The sequence below is a fragment of the Salvia splendens genome, chromosome 17, assembly GCF_004379255.2.
Source record: "Salvia splendens isolate huo1 chromosome 17, SspV2, whole genome shotgun sequence".
Taxonomy (NCBI): Eukaryota; Viridiplantae; Streptophyta; class Magnoliopsida; order Lamiales; family Lamiaceae; genus Salvia; species Salvia splendens.
Window position 1 is genome coordinate 4139748 of NC_056048.1, and position 15065 is coordinate 4154812.

General features: G+C 38.2%; 3 protein-coding genes and 3 non-coding genes across 6 annotated transcripts; 4 read left to right on the forward strand and 2 right to left on the reverse strand.

The window, feature by feature from the left end:
* The first annotated feature begins 2256 nt into the window (after window positions 1-2256).
* LOC121775334 (mitochondrial pyruvate carrier 4-like) lies at window positions 2257-4430 on the forward strand. The gene is made up of 5 exons (XM_042172410.1): window positions 2257-2391; window positions 2969-3067; window positions 3212-3264; window positions 4088-4161; window positions 4247-4430. The coding sequence occupies exons 1-5, from the start codon at window positions 2340-2342 to the stop codon at window positions 4290-4292; spliced, it is 324 nt and encodes a 107-aa protein (XP_042028344.1). The 5' UTR covers window positions 2257-2339; the 3' UTR covers window positions 4293-4430.
* A 2188-nt stretch (window positions 4431-6618) lies between these two features.
* On the forward strand, window positions 6619-6703 carry LOC121775638. Its single transcript, XR_006045183.1, has one exon. It is a non-coding gene; the product is annotated as a small nucleolar RNA snoR109 (small nucleolar RNA).
* Window positions 6704-8013: 1310 nt separating this feature from the next.
* LOC121775644 lies at window positions 8014-8174 on the forward strand. The gene has a single exon (XR_006045189.1). It is a non-coding gene; the product is annotated as a U1 spliceosomal RNA (small nuclear RNA).
* A 706-nt stretch (window positions 8175-8880) lies between these two features.
* On the forward strand, window positions 8881-9041 carry LOC121775641. Its single transcript, XR_006045186.1, has one exon. It is a non-coding gene; the product is annotated as a U1 spliceosomal RNA (small nuclear RNA).
* Window positions 9042-9782: 741 nt separating this feature from the next.
* On the reverse strand, window positions 9783-10407 carry LOC121774045. Its single transcript, XM_042170961.1, has one exon. The coding sequence runs from the start codon at window positions 10405-10407 to the stop codon at window positions 9898-9900; it is 510 nt and encodes a 169-aa protein (XP_042026895.1). The 3' UTR covers window positions 9783-9897.
* A 201-nt stretch (window positions 10408-10608) lies between these two features.
* LOC121775485 lies at window positions 10609-11119 on the reverse strand. Its single transcript, XM_042172565.1, has 2 exons — window positions 10723-11119; window positions 10609-10637 (listed from the first exon to the last, which is right to left on the reverse strand). The coding sequence occupies exons 1-2, from the start codon at window positions 11117-11119 to the stop codon at window positions 10609-10611; spliced, it is 426 nt and encodes a 141-aa protein (XP_042028499.1).
* Window positions 11120-15065: the final 3946 nt, after the last annotated feature.

A 15065-nucleotide genomic window follows, 5' to 3' on the forward strand; every position in this document is an offset into this window, starting at 1 on the left:
CCTAAGACACCTCAATGGCTTTCCTTTCTCCAACTCAACACCTACACACCATTCTTGAAACCTCTGGAATGTTTCTGACTTGTCTTTCATTATTACTATCCAAACCTTCCTTGAAAAATCATCAACAAAGGATAAGAAATACCTGCCTCCTCCAAGGCTATTCACTGGTGCAGGTCCCCATATGTCACTGTGAACATATTGGAGAGGCTCTTTCGATGTGTGCTTGCCCACTCCATATGGCAGTTTTTTGCTCTTACCAAGTATGCACTCCTCACAAGATCCAATGTGTCTTTGTACATCAGACTCAGACATCTGAATTATGCCTTGTTTCACCAACTGCATCATCCCAGCAACTCCTACATGCCCGAGCCTTGTATGCCAATTGATGGTTTGTTGAGTTGAATTTGCAGAACCATCAATAGGCTCAGCTTGTAGATAATAGAGTACATTACTTCTGATAGCTCTCATAATCATCTGGCCATCCTTTGTAACAAGCATTTCTCCACCATAAAGGGTCAATCTATAACCTATCTTCTCAAGAAGTCCCAATGAGATCAAATTTCTCTTGATGGATGGGATGTACCTTACATCAGTAAGCTTTCGCAGTGATCCATCTTCCATCCTCAAGCATATGTTCCCAACACCCCTTACATCACACACATGATCATCTCCTAGCAACACCGAGCCTTCAGATTCCTTTAAATCTTGGAACCAGTCAAGGTTGGAGGACATATGGAAACTGCAACCTGAATCCATGATCCACAGCCTTGATAATGGACTATCCTCCACCACATTGAGAGCTCTTGCCTCTTCAATTTCCTCAGTGATAGCTGCTGTACCATCTTCTTTGTGATTTTCAGCTTGTCTTTTCTTCCAAGCAAAGCAATTTTGCTTGATGTGTCCTGGTTTCTTACACCAAAAACAACTTCTTGACTCCTTCTGATCACCTTCCTTCGCACCCCGTGGTCTCCATTTATCAGATGAGGGTTTCTTGAATTTGAATTGTTTCTTTGATGCAGTCTTCACATTAAGGCTTTCAGCAGCTTGATCGATTTGCTTGCTGACAGATTTCTGCATTCCCTTCAGCTTTAATGCAGAATATACCTCCTCTAAAGTCACCTTCGAATCCCTTCCAAGAAGTATTGAGTCTTTGAATTGCTCAAAACTCTGAGGCAGAGCATTCAATAACATCAAAGCTTTATCCTCATCTTTCATGGCATCATCCACACTCTCAAGATCATCTATGCACTTGCGAAAATCTTCTAATTGATCTGCTAAGTTCTTGGAGTCAGAAAACTTGAAATTGAATAACCTTTGTTTGAGATGCAATCTATTTGAGATCGACTTCTCCATATAGATTTTCTCTAACTTCTCCCAAACTCCTGCGGCATCATCTTCCTTTTGAACCTCCCTCAAGACTCTATCGCTGAGGCACAAGACAATCGAGCTATACGCCTTGTATTCCAGTTCTTGAGATTTCGCCGCATCCATTCCTTGAATCTCCTCCTCATCCGCCTTGGATTTGACATAATCCCAGACTCCTTGCTGCATAAGAACAGCTTTCATTTTCAATCTCCACAGGCCGAAATCATTTTCGCCGGTGAACCGCTCAACGTCGAACTTCGTGGTAGACATTGTTGAATGCGTCGTCCTTCTTCGTTTTCCCACAGACGGCGCCAATTTGTAATGGTATCAAATACGCGACTCAATCTTGCTATCACAACAAGATCGATTCCGAAACAAGAAGAACAAACACTCGATATGAAAATGAATAAAGCTAAGAACAACTCTCGGAGAATTAATGGAAATCTTGTATTCAATTTCTTGTGGAAGATTACAAACTGATGGATGAAAAATCTTTTTCTCTCACTCCGCTTGCACAGCTCGGTTATTCACTCTATTTGACTAACACTAATCTAACAACCAAAACAAATCCAACGGCTGTCATTTAAGCTAACTAACTAATCGCATCCGACGGCTCACGTTTGTCTATGCATCAGTTAATAACAACGGCCAACACCGAACTCGACTAAGTTCGGCTAATACCGAGCACCAGCAAGCTCGGCTAATCACCGAGCACGATTAAGCTCGGCTAACACCGAGCTTGACTGATTGTGCAGTTTTGCCCCAATCCTCATAACAACTTATTCGTTGATTTTATTAAAATAATAATTTGAATAAAAAAAGGGGAAGCGAAGAATAATATCGAAATGGTGGGCCAATAAAGTGATTATATACCCACCCTAAATAGAAACATTGAAAGGCCGTATTTGTTGAACCAAAACAGCCCATTTCAATTCTTCATCCAATCGGCGCAGAGACAGAGAGAGCAAGCTCCAATGGCGTCAAAATTTCAAGCTCTATGGAATCATCCAGCTGGTCCTAAAACCAGTGAGTCCAATCTCATTGCCATCTCCCTTTTTTTGCCTTTCCACATCGTTTCGCATAAACGTTTCTCTATATTCTTCTTTCTTTCTTCGGTCAAGCACTAGTTTCGCGTTTAATCGATTGTGAAATCCCCTAAGGTAAAAAAAATCCTTTTTGGGGATTACTGATTTTATTTCGTGCGAGTCGTGTTTCAGTAATTGGAGCACGATTGCAATTAAGTTTGGTGTATTTGCGAAAAATGGGGTTTCAATCTTGATTGCTGCCAATGTATGAAATCAGTTGCTGGAAATTATCATCACTCACCTGCCGTTCAATTCTCGTATTTCAAATGCAGATTTTCACTATTTGGGAATATGTTTTGTTTGATAATCTGAGCGAGGATGATTCCGTTAGAAAGCTTTCTATCTAAAAGTGCCAAACATACTTACCTTATTTATCAAGCTCTTTGATTCACAAGCCCTTCTATGTAATTGGACTGTCGAGATTGAGACTGAGTTTGATGTATGTTACTTTTCAGAGCTTTTTCAATCATGTTGCTATGTATAAATAGACTTGTGTTGTACTATGTTCTACGCCGCAGTTCATTTCTGGGCCCCGACCTTCAAATGGGGAATTAGCATAGCCAATCTTGCTGATTCTAGTAAGCCCCCAGAGAAAGTTTCATATCCCCAGCAAATCGGTAAGTGATGATTGGTGAAGTTTGATTTGTGGGCTTGCAGACATGGTAAATTGGTAATGTGAACCTATAATTGCCTCTGTGATGCAGCTGAGACTATTCTTCTTCGACCTTCGTGTTGTTTACTCATATGAAATTTGTTTGCAGCTGTCACAGCTACTGGAGTTATTTGGTCGCGTTACAGCACTGTTATCACTCCTGTAAGTTGATATGTTGATCGGTTATGATTGTAGCGGCATTCTTTTCCTACATGTTTTGTATGATGCTAATTCTTTGTTCATAATTTTGGATAACTTGTGTTCGATGCCAAAGTTTTATCTGCGAGGCTTATCCCGATTTCCGTTTCTTATGTTGTCGTGCATAATCTAAACATTACAAAAAGTTCCCCTAACGATAAAATAAAGTTCTCTGGTTCAGAGTTGTATTGGCTCTTTTCTATTTCATGGCTTTGTGAATTGTGTTAATCTCTTCAAACCTAGAATAACATTGTTGGACGAGAATTTACCTAAACTATAATAGTCCAATCTAATAACATACTGCTGCTTATTCTCATATTTAAGGAAGATTACCTCTTTTATATTTTCTTCATTTCTTGTATTGACTTTGTTTAGTGATAATATAAGTGCCTCCCTTTCCCCTCAATCATCATTTCTCATTTTTGTTTGCTGAAAGCTCCATATGTACATCATTATGAGTAGTAGAAAAAGAATGAAACTAGCTAGTCATTGCAATATGCCCATCTTTTATTTCATGAGTTGAGAAGCAAAATTGCTTGAATTGGCCCAAATATCAAATGTGTTACCTATTTTAGGCAAATAAGCGAGCGTTTAAAGAGGTGTATGGAAAAAAAGAGGTCCACATGGCTGATAGCATGAATGTGGAGATTGGGCATGTAAATAGAAATCTGTCTGAACAATCTGAGTTCTAATGTTTGTACTATGACGTTTCACCTGTCTAGGTCCTTGCTTTCACAATGATAAATTGTCTAACAACAATTGATCTTTTCCTATGAACCAACTGCAGAAGAACTGGAATCTTTTTAGTGTGAACATTGTAATGGCAGGTACAGGCATTTACCAGCTAACGCGAAAAATTCGGTAAGTTAGTCTGTACACATGTCGTCGTTATATTTATGAAGCATACATGCCAATATTGACCACCTTAGCTATTTCATACACACAGGCACGATTATTTCAATGACAACCAAGCTGCTGTGGCCAAAGAATGAGCACAACTGGGGCCAAATTCACCCCCTCCGTTTCCGTTTCATAATAATCCCGGGCTCTGATCCTATCTTGTACTTATATAATATGTTCCTGATACTAACATATATTTACAAGAATATTTCGAAAGCTTATTCCGAAAATATGATGCTTAGAATGTCAACATTGTCATTTGTCATCTTAATTGGAAATAGTGACTGTTTCCCCTGAGATGGGCATTGGTAACAATAGTAGTAGGAGATTAGAAGCTCTCAAAAATGTGAAGAACGAAGCGGATTTCATACTGTTTCAACAAGAAAATAATTACAAATATTAGTAAAGATAATTATTTGTAAATCTGCATTATCAATTTGAGAAAAGTAGCCTCTGTTTGAAATCAGACAACAATGTTTTTTAAATATAAATCAAAGCTTTGCCTAAACCCTATTTTCAAAGAATAAACATCCCCTGTTTCAACTGTAGACACTGTTTCGGCGTCTTTTGATTTTAATGGAAGCCCAAAATGTAATTCCTTGCGGTTTTAATCATGGAGCCGTCTCTTCCGTTTGCCCCCGCAAAAGTCCTGCATTCAAAAAAATTCCCAAATCATATTCGTCTGAAACCGTCTCTTAAAACAAATATCAGTTCTGTGCTTTCTTAATCTCAAGCTCATTCCATCTGAACTGATTTAAGCTTATCCAAAGGCCATACAGAATATACATTCGTCGCTTCTTCCACCAGCATTTGGTGGGAAAGGGTATTATGGTAATGAAGGTGCATAGAGCGGTAATCGCTTCTGGAGCAAGGTATCGAAATTACTGTCTAACCTTCTCCTTTTCAATTTCAATAAATGGTGTAATTTCTGTTTTAACAAGTACTACTAGTTTTAACAGGTATCGATAATTATACGTTGGTTTGTTATTAGGAGCACAAATTATACGTGGAGTTATGCGCAGCATTATGTGAAGAGAGGATCACGTGGCGAGAAGATGGCGTCACACTGATCCGGAGCAAAGAAAACCTCAACGATCATCACTAGCGTATCAACATTATCTACGATTCTGCATCTCAACTACCAAACTTGTTAAAACTCTGAAATCTTGTGTCACATCGACTTGGTAATAATTCTAGCTTGTCTATATAAGTATGGATAACCCTCCCCCTTATAAGATCTTTTAAGGGGTGAGTGTCCCATTTTTAATTAGACTTGAGATGATATATGGTTTTCTTGTTTCTTAGTGAAACAAGATTCTTACAAATTAAGCGTCTATGAACACTGAGTGTAATATGACATGAGTCTACTTTTTTTTGGTAAGATTGATTTCTAAATCGAGTATCATATGTTCATATCATCATATGGGTTGAAATCAGACATTTGATTTGCATTCATGAATACAAACATATATATGAAGAGAGTGTATCGTATCAAAACAACGGTTGCATCTAATTTCGGCATAGCATTTCCAACAAATTATCATCAAGTGTCAACGAAAATACTGAATTTTACTCATGAAAATTACATACAATCAGAATCTTTTTAATTTTGAGAATTTTTGAAATAAACGTTCAAAATACGTGTACAAAAAAAAAAAAAAACTCACGCCTCAATTTCAATACTATAGAATATAGTGTGCATTACACACACACACACATAATCTATGCACTTACTTGCTATTTTGCACAACTCGTTTATGATTACAATTTTTATAATAATATTATTAAAAATTGTTTGTTACTACTCCCAACTTCCCTCTGTAGCTGAGTCGTATTCCTTTTTGAGTTATCTCACTATAGTTGAATTATTTACTTTTTTGGCAAAAAGTACCTTACTCTTCTTAATCTCTCTACTTTTTCCTTTATACTTTATTCTCCTACTACTACAAAGGGACGGAGGGAGTAGTATTTTTCAACTAATTAAAGATTAGATATGCAACCTATTTTTATTGTGATACTCCATGTTATAATAATAATATTTTTGTTCAGTATATACAAAACGAGTACTAATATCAATATATTTTTTGCTCAGAAATTACATAACTCTTAGGCCCATTGAATTTTAATTAGACTTAAATATTCTTTAATAAATAATTATACTCCATAAATTGAAATCAAAATATTGTTCGGGTAGAAAGAAAATTAAGGCAATGTGTTATAGACCAGCCCAAACCCAATCCAATATCCTCTCTTCTTCTGAAAAAATGGTTTATCTTTTCTATTTATTTTTTGAGTTTTGTCAATTGATCTCCTTTTTTTTTTATCGATTATATTATTTTTCAAACCAATCTTAGAGAAAGCTACATGTACTCCAAGTAAGGGTGGAACAATACCCTTAAATCTTGATTAGCCGGAATCCGGCTGTAGCTATATTAATCGGAGAAGTTATCTGGCCGGTTGTTGTTCTTTGTCGACATATCTGCTTACCGAATTTCTCACATTTTCTCTCTAATGTCTCCAATTTTATTTATACTACTATTTAATTTTTCAATTGTTTTTAACAATTTGCTCTTGTTATATAGCAACATCCTTTTTTTTATCTTAGGGATACGATTTGCATCATTTTTATTATTTATAAATATTTTTATTAAGACTGATTAGCTTGGCGCTTTTGGGTTTTACGGTTAATCTGTAACTTACATTTACGAATCACGGAAATCGAAACACTTGTGAAGGTACCAAGTAAATAGAATTGAAAAATCTACCAAAGATGAAGTTCTATATCATGGTCTGTCATCAAATGTTGTCAATTGATTAGAGAAAATCAACATAAACTCTATCTACAATTTCATTAAAAACAGCAAATAACAATCTGTAATCAAATTGTAATTACTCTCATTAAGGTTTTAAACTATCAATTTAATATTAGTAACAATTACCACAGTACATCAAATTTTATAACCTGACTGATTTGTGAACGTTTGACTACTGATTCATGGTTAAATAGTAATGGTATAGCTGAAGTTGAGATGAGATGGATAATAGGAGTAATGGCATATACTTCAAGATGTCATAGTACCTTCCTCCACTAAGATCGACAATATTTTAAAAAATCGAATGATGAAAGGTTCTAAGATTCACAGATATCCCATGATATATTGTTAAGAGGTAGTGGTTCCAATTTACCCTCGTTTGACCTATCGATTAAAGGAGAAACGTCTTACTAACCGAACTACACTTTATAATTGTCCAGTTTCCCCTCACAAACAACGAATAATGAAAGACTCTTAAATTCTCCCCACCTATACTATCCATGACTGACCACGAGATATGCTCGCCTTGCATATACAATACGATAGGATATTCAGATTCGCAAATCACAATACATGATACAATTCTCGTGCCTCTTAGGAAGAACTCTCAATGTCAATAATGTTCATTAATAACTGTTAAATGTCAATAATTCTTAAATGTACATAATAATTCTTAGATGTACATAATAATATCCTAAATCACATTTACACATAACGTTTATAAAAACATTAAAAGAGTTGTATTTTGCAAAGAGAAAAAAAGATGAGAATGCTTATCGTGCTATCTTCTAAAAAACAGTCTAAACTCATAGATATGGAGGAGAAACATGTTCCAAGAGTTGTAGGAAGAAGATAAGGATTTGTAGAGGAGAAAATGAGTCCTAGTGTGCAGAATAACAAAAGAAATTTGTGGGGTTGAGTAGTATCCCACATCGGTGAGAGAGAAGAAGAAAGGAGAGAAAGTGGGGATATAAAAGAGAGGCGATTGGGACTGAGAAAAATACTTACCTGGACGGGGTCAATGGGTGACCCATAAGGCCCATGGCCTAGTTTGGCGACCTCCATTGCACTGAGGAGGGGCGCCCGACTAAGGTCGGCCCAAGTGGTCGAGCCTACGTCATAATTTGTGTTAGAGTGGGCCTGCGTTCGCGCGGCCCCTTCCCATTCAGTCCAATCTTCTTCTTGTCTGGTTCTTCTTTTAGTACTGTTTTATCTCTTTATACATGGCTAAATCCTATCTTCTTGATGAGGAGTTTGGGCTGGCTAGTGTTGCTCGATTTGGTTAGTCTATGTAGCATACATACATACATACACGATCTGAACTTGCTCCCACCAACTGCACATCATGTCGTTCTCAAGAAATTTCAATCAGTCTCAGGGTTGGTTTGCTTTGTTTTGAAATATGTTTTCCTCATTGCTGGTGTGATGGAAGTACTGAAACATGCAGTCAATGTGGAGTAAAACCATGTTATCTCCATTGATTTTAGCAGTCCCAGAAATAAGGACAAAAAACAGCCTTGGAAGCTTGGATCGATGAATAAGTTCTGTGATGATCATGCGTGAACCATAAATCGAACGAGGTCCATGAAATTTAAGATGGTCCAGATCAATACTCTATCAGATGCATTGTCTCATAAAATGGCAGTGGAAAGATCATTTTGTTTGAGGTTAGGTATGTGATGGCAGTAGAAACTTATTGAATCCATGTAAAGAGTCTTAAATATACGTTTGCTAACAAACTCTTGTAGCATTGCAAATGATGATTTGCAAAAGGAAATTGTGGTGTTGAGTATCCCACATCGTTGAGAGAGAAGAAGAAGGGAGATAGAGTGGGGATATAAAAGAGAGGCGATTGGAACTGAGAAACATACTTACCTGGACGGGGTCGATGGGTGATCCATAAGGCCCATGGCCTAGGTTGGCGACTTCCATTGCACTTCGGAGGGGCGCCCGCCTAAGGTCGGCCCAAGTGGTCGAGCCTACGTCATAATTTGTGCCAGAGGGGGCCTGCGTTCGCGCGGCCCCTGCCCATTTTAGTTCTAATTTTAAGAAGCCCTTTTATTATATTCCAACTATGAAGTCTTAAGCCTATTTTTTTTGTAGGCTTGGCCCAATGAATGACTCTCTTTATAGTTTATGCTGTGGCATCTTTTCCTACAGAGCTCGTATTTATGTTCTCATTACTGTATTCATGCGCATTCCGAAATTCAAATAAATGAACGAAAACGTTTGTGACTTGCATACTGGAAAGTTAATATAGTGATTTAAGCTATTTTTTATACTAATTGATATCAAATATTGTTATATATATATTTTTTCATTTGCCAAAAGAAACTGTATCTCAAAATTTCATAATCTTATTTTGAAAGAATTCCCTGTTATATATATTTTTTTCATTTGCCAAAAGTAGCCGTATCTCAAAATATCATAATCTCATAGAAGCCTGTTTGAAAGAATTCCCCATTAATACATCTATTAATAGTATTTTATAATTATGGGACGATACCAGGAAAAAAATTGACGAAATCCTCTATTACACAATCGTTTTAGTCATGATATTACTCTGTTTAAATTTGACACCATAATGGAGACAATTCAAATCGAAAAAGAGGCCATACATCGAATAACCTTTTGAGAAAAAAATGAAAACCAAGAATAAGGCTGATTCCTTTAATTTAGGAGTACTAACATTTTTACATTTACTGCAACTTGATTGGTTATACGTTTTTCGTCCGATCAATAATCGAAAGTTTGACTTATACAATAAAATGAGGAATCATTATTAATCTTTTTTTAAGAATAAAAAAAATACAATCTGATATTTTCCATAATGCAAGAACCAAAAATCGGGAGGCTTAACTGTTCTTGATTCAATCTAACTAGATCAGCATTTGAAAGCCGCAGCCAAATTACCAACTCTAACGCCGTGGTTGGCCGCAAAATCCTCTCTGCAGACAAATAAAACCGGCTCCGTCGCCGCAAAACCAACTGATTTATTCCCTCCCAAACCGTTGAACGCCTCCGCTCTCGGAATTTCATTAGTGGTTCGTTTATAAGAGCTAAACCACTTGGCCTGCATGTACCTCACGCGCCGCCACGGCGGCACGTTTAGGCCGACGCTCTTCATCGACTTTCTAATCGCCTTAGACATTTGCTTCACCACTTCCTTCATCTCCTCTGGTCTGCCCACGAAGATCGCCGGAAATTCATTTAGCAACGATGCGTAGGCAGCGGTCGGACGCGCGATTGTGAACTTTCCGGCCAAGGAAACTTCAACTATGTAGCGGCCGCCGCCTGCGTTCACGTCTATGTACTCATAACTCCCCGACGGTTGACCGCCGCTCCTCTCCCACTTTGATTTGCAAATGCCCGCAAAAATTTTCGCCAGTTCCATAAAATTTTAAAACAAACAATATTTTACTAGGACTTTTTTTTATAATTGTATTGTCCTTGCACAAAAGGACTGCTTTAGTAATACTCAAAACAATATCATTTTATTATTAAGAAAATTTGAAATTCAGTTTATAATTTGAAAAATCAATTCGAATCACATAGTTTTATCACGTTTTTATAGAATGATTTTGTTTAGCGGTACTCAAAAATTGAGAAAATTTGAAATTTGGCCTATAATTTGATATGGTAGAATCATACAGTAGTATATTGTTTTTCAATTTTTATAGATTGAAGTAAGATTAATGAAAAAACTCACCTGCATCAAAGCCACTACTTCGCAATAGCGCCATTAGCCGCCGATTAAATTCCGGCGACGAATCCTCGCCACCGACGACTTCCAACGCCTTCTCCACAGCAGTAGAAATGCTTCTCCCTACACTGTCGTCACGATCAAACAATTTACTCAAACAATCATGAAATCCGGAATCCTGCGAATTACTCTCAAATTCATCATCGTCGATCTCAACTTGATTTCCGTTTCGATCACCATCTCCGCCGATTCTCTGCTCCCTAATTTCTCTCTCGAAGAAGGAATTGACGAGATCGGACAAATCGGCGGAGTGCTCGCTGCCGCTGCTCTCGAACGACCTATCTCTCGACATCTCGTCGAAGGCCGCCGCCATCCTTCCGAACCTCGCCGGAATATTCACCATTTCCGCGATTCCGATTTCCCACCGAATTCAAAATTGTGTCCGTCTCTAATTTTTTTACTGATTCTAGTTGAAATTTTGAGAGAGAGAGAAAGAGTGATGGAATAGAAGAAGGCTGTTGAAGCTTTTATAGAGAGAGAAAGATGTAAATATGGAGTTAAAGCGAATGATGAAGATGTCGCGATTATGTTACGATAATGTTTACACCTACCCAATTTACAAGAATATAGTCACTTCCACAAAATAGGAATTTAATTTGGATTAATTGAAAGTGGGAATTGTGACTAAAATATAGACCAAAATAGAAATTGAGTTTTTTTATAATCATACAAAATACATAAAATAAACAATAATTCGAATATTCTTACTAATATAGATTAAATAATGATTAATTAATTACTAGTACAACTTTGGAGTAATAGGATAATTATTAAATTTAGTGATAATTAAGATTATATGCATATCTTACGTGTGTAGAGGTTATGAGTAAAAGCAAATGTATTGAAGTGGGAAACATGACCAGATTCACTACGTAAGCTTATGATAATAGCATCCGTAAATCAGACCAGGTTCGGCTCGATAAACTCTCACCCAGCCATATGAGATCATATCCTATGTCACATTAACTTTCATAATTTTTCTTGAATATTTCATTTTTTTTAATATTACATTAATTACTTCAAGAATATACATACTCCTAGTAACTAATTCTAGTTTCAAACCTGTCGTCGTATCACAAGCAAGAATTCTGAAGTCCTTAATTATCTAAAACTTCCATCCAATTTCTAAGTTTAAAATACATACGAAATTAGCATTAATTATATGATAAAAGGCGTCCCAATTATAACAAATAAAATCACATATCGAAGATGAGAATTGAAGCTAAACAAATCCTTAATTCATAAACACAAACCATAATTCGATCCCTACATCATGTCAAGAGCAACATGAAAACTAGCAAAATATTAATATAAATTGCACCAACAGATGAAACCATAATAAAACTCATGGTGATCTTTACTTGTTCAACATCGTTCGTCTATGAGGAGATGGAGTTGTTTGATGGACACCTCCCTACTTTTCCTTAGTGTTTTTCTCTATTTTTAAGTGATGAGAATAGCAAAAACCGCACACAATTTTCTCATTATAAGGTGGTTTTCATGCAACTACAACACGTTATCCGGTCGAATAAGAATAATGTGTTAAATAAATCCGGCCGACTGGAGGTCGTTGGACCAGGCAGCGTGTCTCACCCGACTGCGAGAGATGTGGAGATAATTTCACCGGCAGCGTGAGACTCATTGCCCATCAAAAACTCATTTTCTTACTCCAAATTTTGTCCCAACTCTATTTTCATTTAAACTAAATATTAGTCCAAAAACATACTAAACCTAAGGATAAACAATTGACCTTTTGCTCCAAATCATGTACCAATATAAAATATACAATTATTCGTTAGTATTAGGCCACCCGCAACGCGTCACGCGGGTTGCCCGGAACCCATCTCGTCACGAAACCCGTTCCGCCGGGACGTAACGTGGGACAGCTCGCCATGCGCCGCGCTCCCAGGCCATGCGTGACGCCCACTTGCCGGCCCGCGAGTGGGCGTCGTCATGCTGTCGCAATAATTAATTTTTAAAAAAAAATCGAATTAAATAAAAAAAATTAAAAAAGTGAAACGGTAATGTTACCGTTTAAAAGAGCTGTTTTCAATTTTTTATTTTATTTTTTTACTCTATAAATACTCCTAATTCATCCTCATTTCACACACAACTACATATCTATTCTTCCAAATTCATCTCCATTTCCTCTCCAATTTTCATCTAACATCTAATCACAAAATGTCCGGCGACGGAAACTCCGGAGGTGGCGGCTCCGGCGCGTGGGATCTTAACGCTTTCGGCGACTGGGGGAGCATGTACAACACATTGGGTGGTTCCGGTTCGTCGACACCGGGCACCCAGGGTTTGGGCATGCCGGGGGGTACCGACCACCCAATTTTGATGTTAATGCATACGCCCGTCCCTCCACCCCACGGTATTCGCAGGGATTTCCCAGATTCGGGAGGATTATCCAGTTCAACCCACTCCGGGAGAAGGCCGAGGCGGGGGAGGAGACCGAGGCGGAGGCGGAGGAGAAGGAGGAGGATCTAGGTCGGCATCCGTACGGCCCCAAAGAAACGCTGGCAGTGTACAACGCCTAGATCAGCGTCTCGTACGATCCCATCGTCGGGAATCAAAACCCCCGAAGTGCTTCTGGGAAAAGGTCACCGAGGCCTACCACAAGATTAAGCCGAAAAAGACCCGCCGCCGCACATATAAGATGCTCCGCGCTCACTTTGACCGAGTCGACAAAGAGGTCAAAAGATTCTGCGACATCTACAAGAATGAAGTGGCTCAGTACCAAAGCGGAGCCACGGGAGCCGACATTCTGAGGTCGGTTTTGCGGGTCTACTACGAAGACACCGACAAACAATTCAAATATGCCGATGTTTGGGAGGTCGTCAGGGACGAGGAAAGGTGGGCCGGTGGTGTGCGGTCCAGCTCGGGCTCGACCTCGAAGCGCACGAAGCATACGGCGAGTGACCAATACTCGTCTGGTGAGGGCGGTTCGGGCATCGGGCCACAAGAGTTTGCCTCGCAGGAGGAGGAGACCCCGGCAGACGATGCCAGGGGGTCCTCCCGTGGGCGCCGTCGGCCGAAGGGAGAAATGCGGCGAACGCGGCTAGAGGGAGGAGGGGTCGAGCCGAATCAAGCCAAGCGGGCTCGGGCTCGGAGGGACCCTCGAACTCCCTTATGTCCATGTACATGAGCGCCACAATGGCGGACACTTCCGGCTTTACTCCCACCCAATACGAAGCCTGGCTTAATGGAGTCCTATTTATGGCGGCACAACTTGGTATCCCGCCTCCAAGTGGCCTCAGGGCACCTCCACCGCCTTCGGGGGATGATTCACCGGCGGAGTAGTTTTTTTTTATTTTCTATAAAATTATATTTTAAAATATGTCATTTTTATTTTTTTAGGATTTTAATTATGTCTTTTTTTATTTTTTTTTAAATTTTAAGTTGTATTTTTATTTTATGTTGTAATGTATTTATTTTTAATGAAGTGTGGTTTTTATTAATTGAATTTGGTGGAAAAAAAATAAAAAAATGAAATTGAATGAATAGTAATTTAAGGGACGGTTTAAGGGACGGTTAAGGGACGGAGGGTTGCAGGTTCCGTCCCTTAGTTAAGGGATGGAGTAAAAAAGTACAGTGGGGCCCGCAAATAGTATTTTAAGGGACGATTAAGGGACGGTATAGTGACAGCGTTGTGGATGACCTTAGTTTAATTTCCGTTTCTTAGTTAATGATTAATTTTTAGGAATTGAAATTCCAGAGTGTATACGGAGTACAATTTGGCTATGATTCGTATATTGGTAATAATGCAAATTATAGTTTATTGAATAACTTATATGATACGAGCATTATTAGTTAGAAAAATTAGAATTTGCATATCTTTGGCTAAGATTCGTATATTGGTAATAATGCAAATTATAGTTTATTGAATAACTTATATGATACGAGCATTATTAGTTAGAAAAATTAGGATTTACATATCTTTTTCATATCTTTGTTTTCTTGTTTATTAAGTTAGTTATTAGTATTATAAATAGAATTTATTGTAATCATTTGAGAAATTAATCAAGAATAACAATATTATTTTATCGTTCATTCTCTTCTCCAAAGTGAGAAAACCTCTTGCTCGATGGGCGAGTCGGGTACTCGCCCGCAACAGATATTTATCGATCGCCGATCTACGGACGCCGATCAGCCCGATAGGAGGTTTATCTTATCAAATTGGTGTTTTCATCGCGATCACACCCTCCAGAACACCGATCGAATCACAGCTACGTCGTTGTCCGATGAGAATCCACCGCGCACAGCAACTAGCCACACCGATCGAA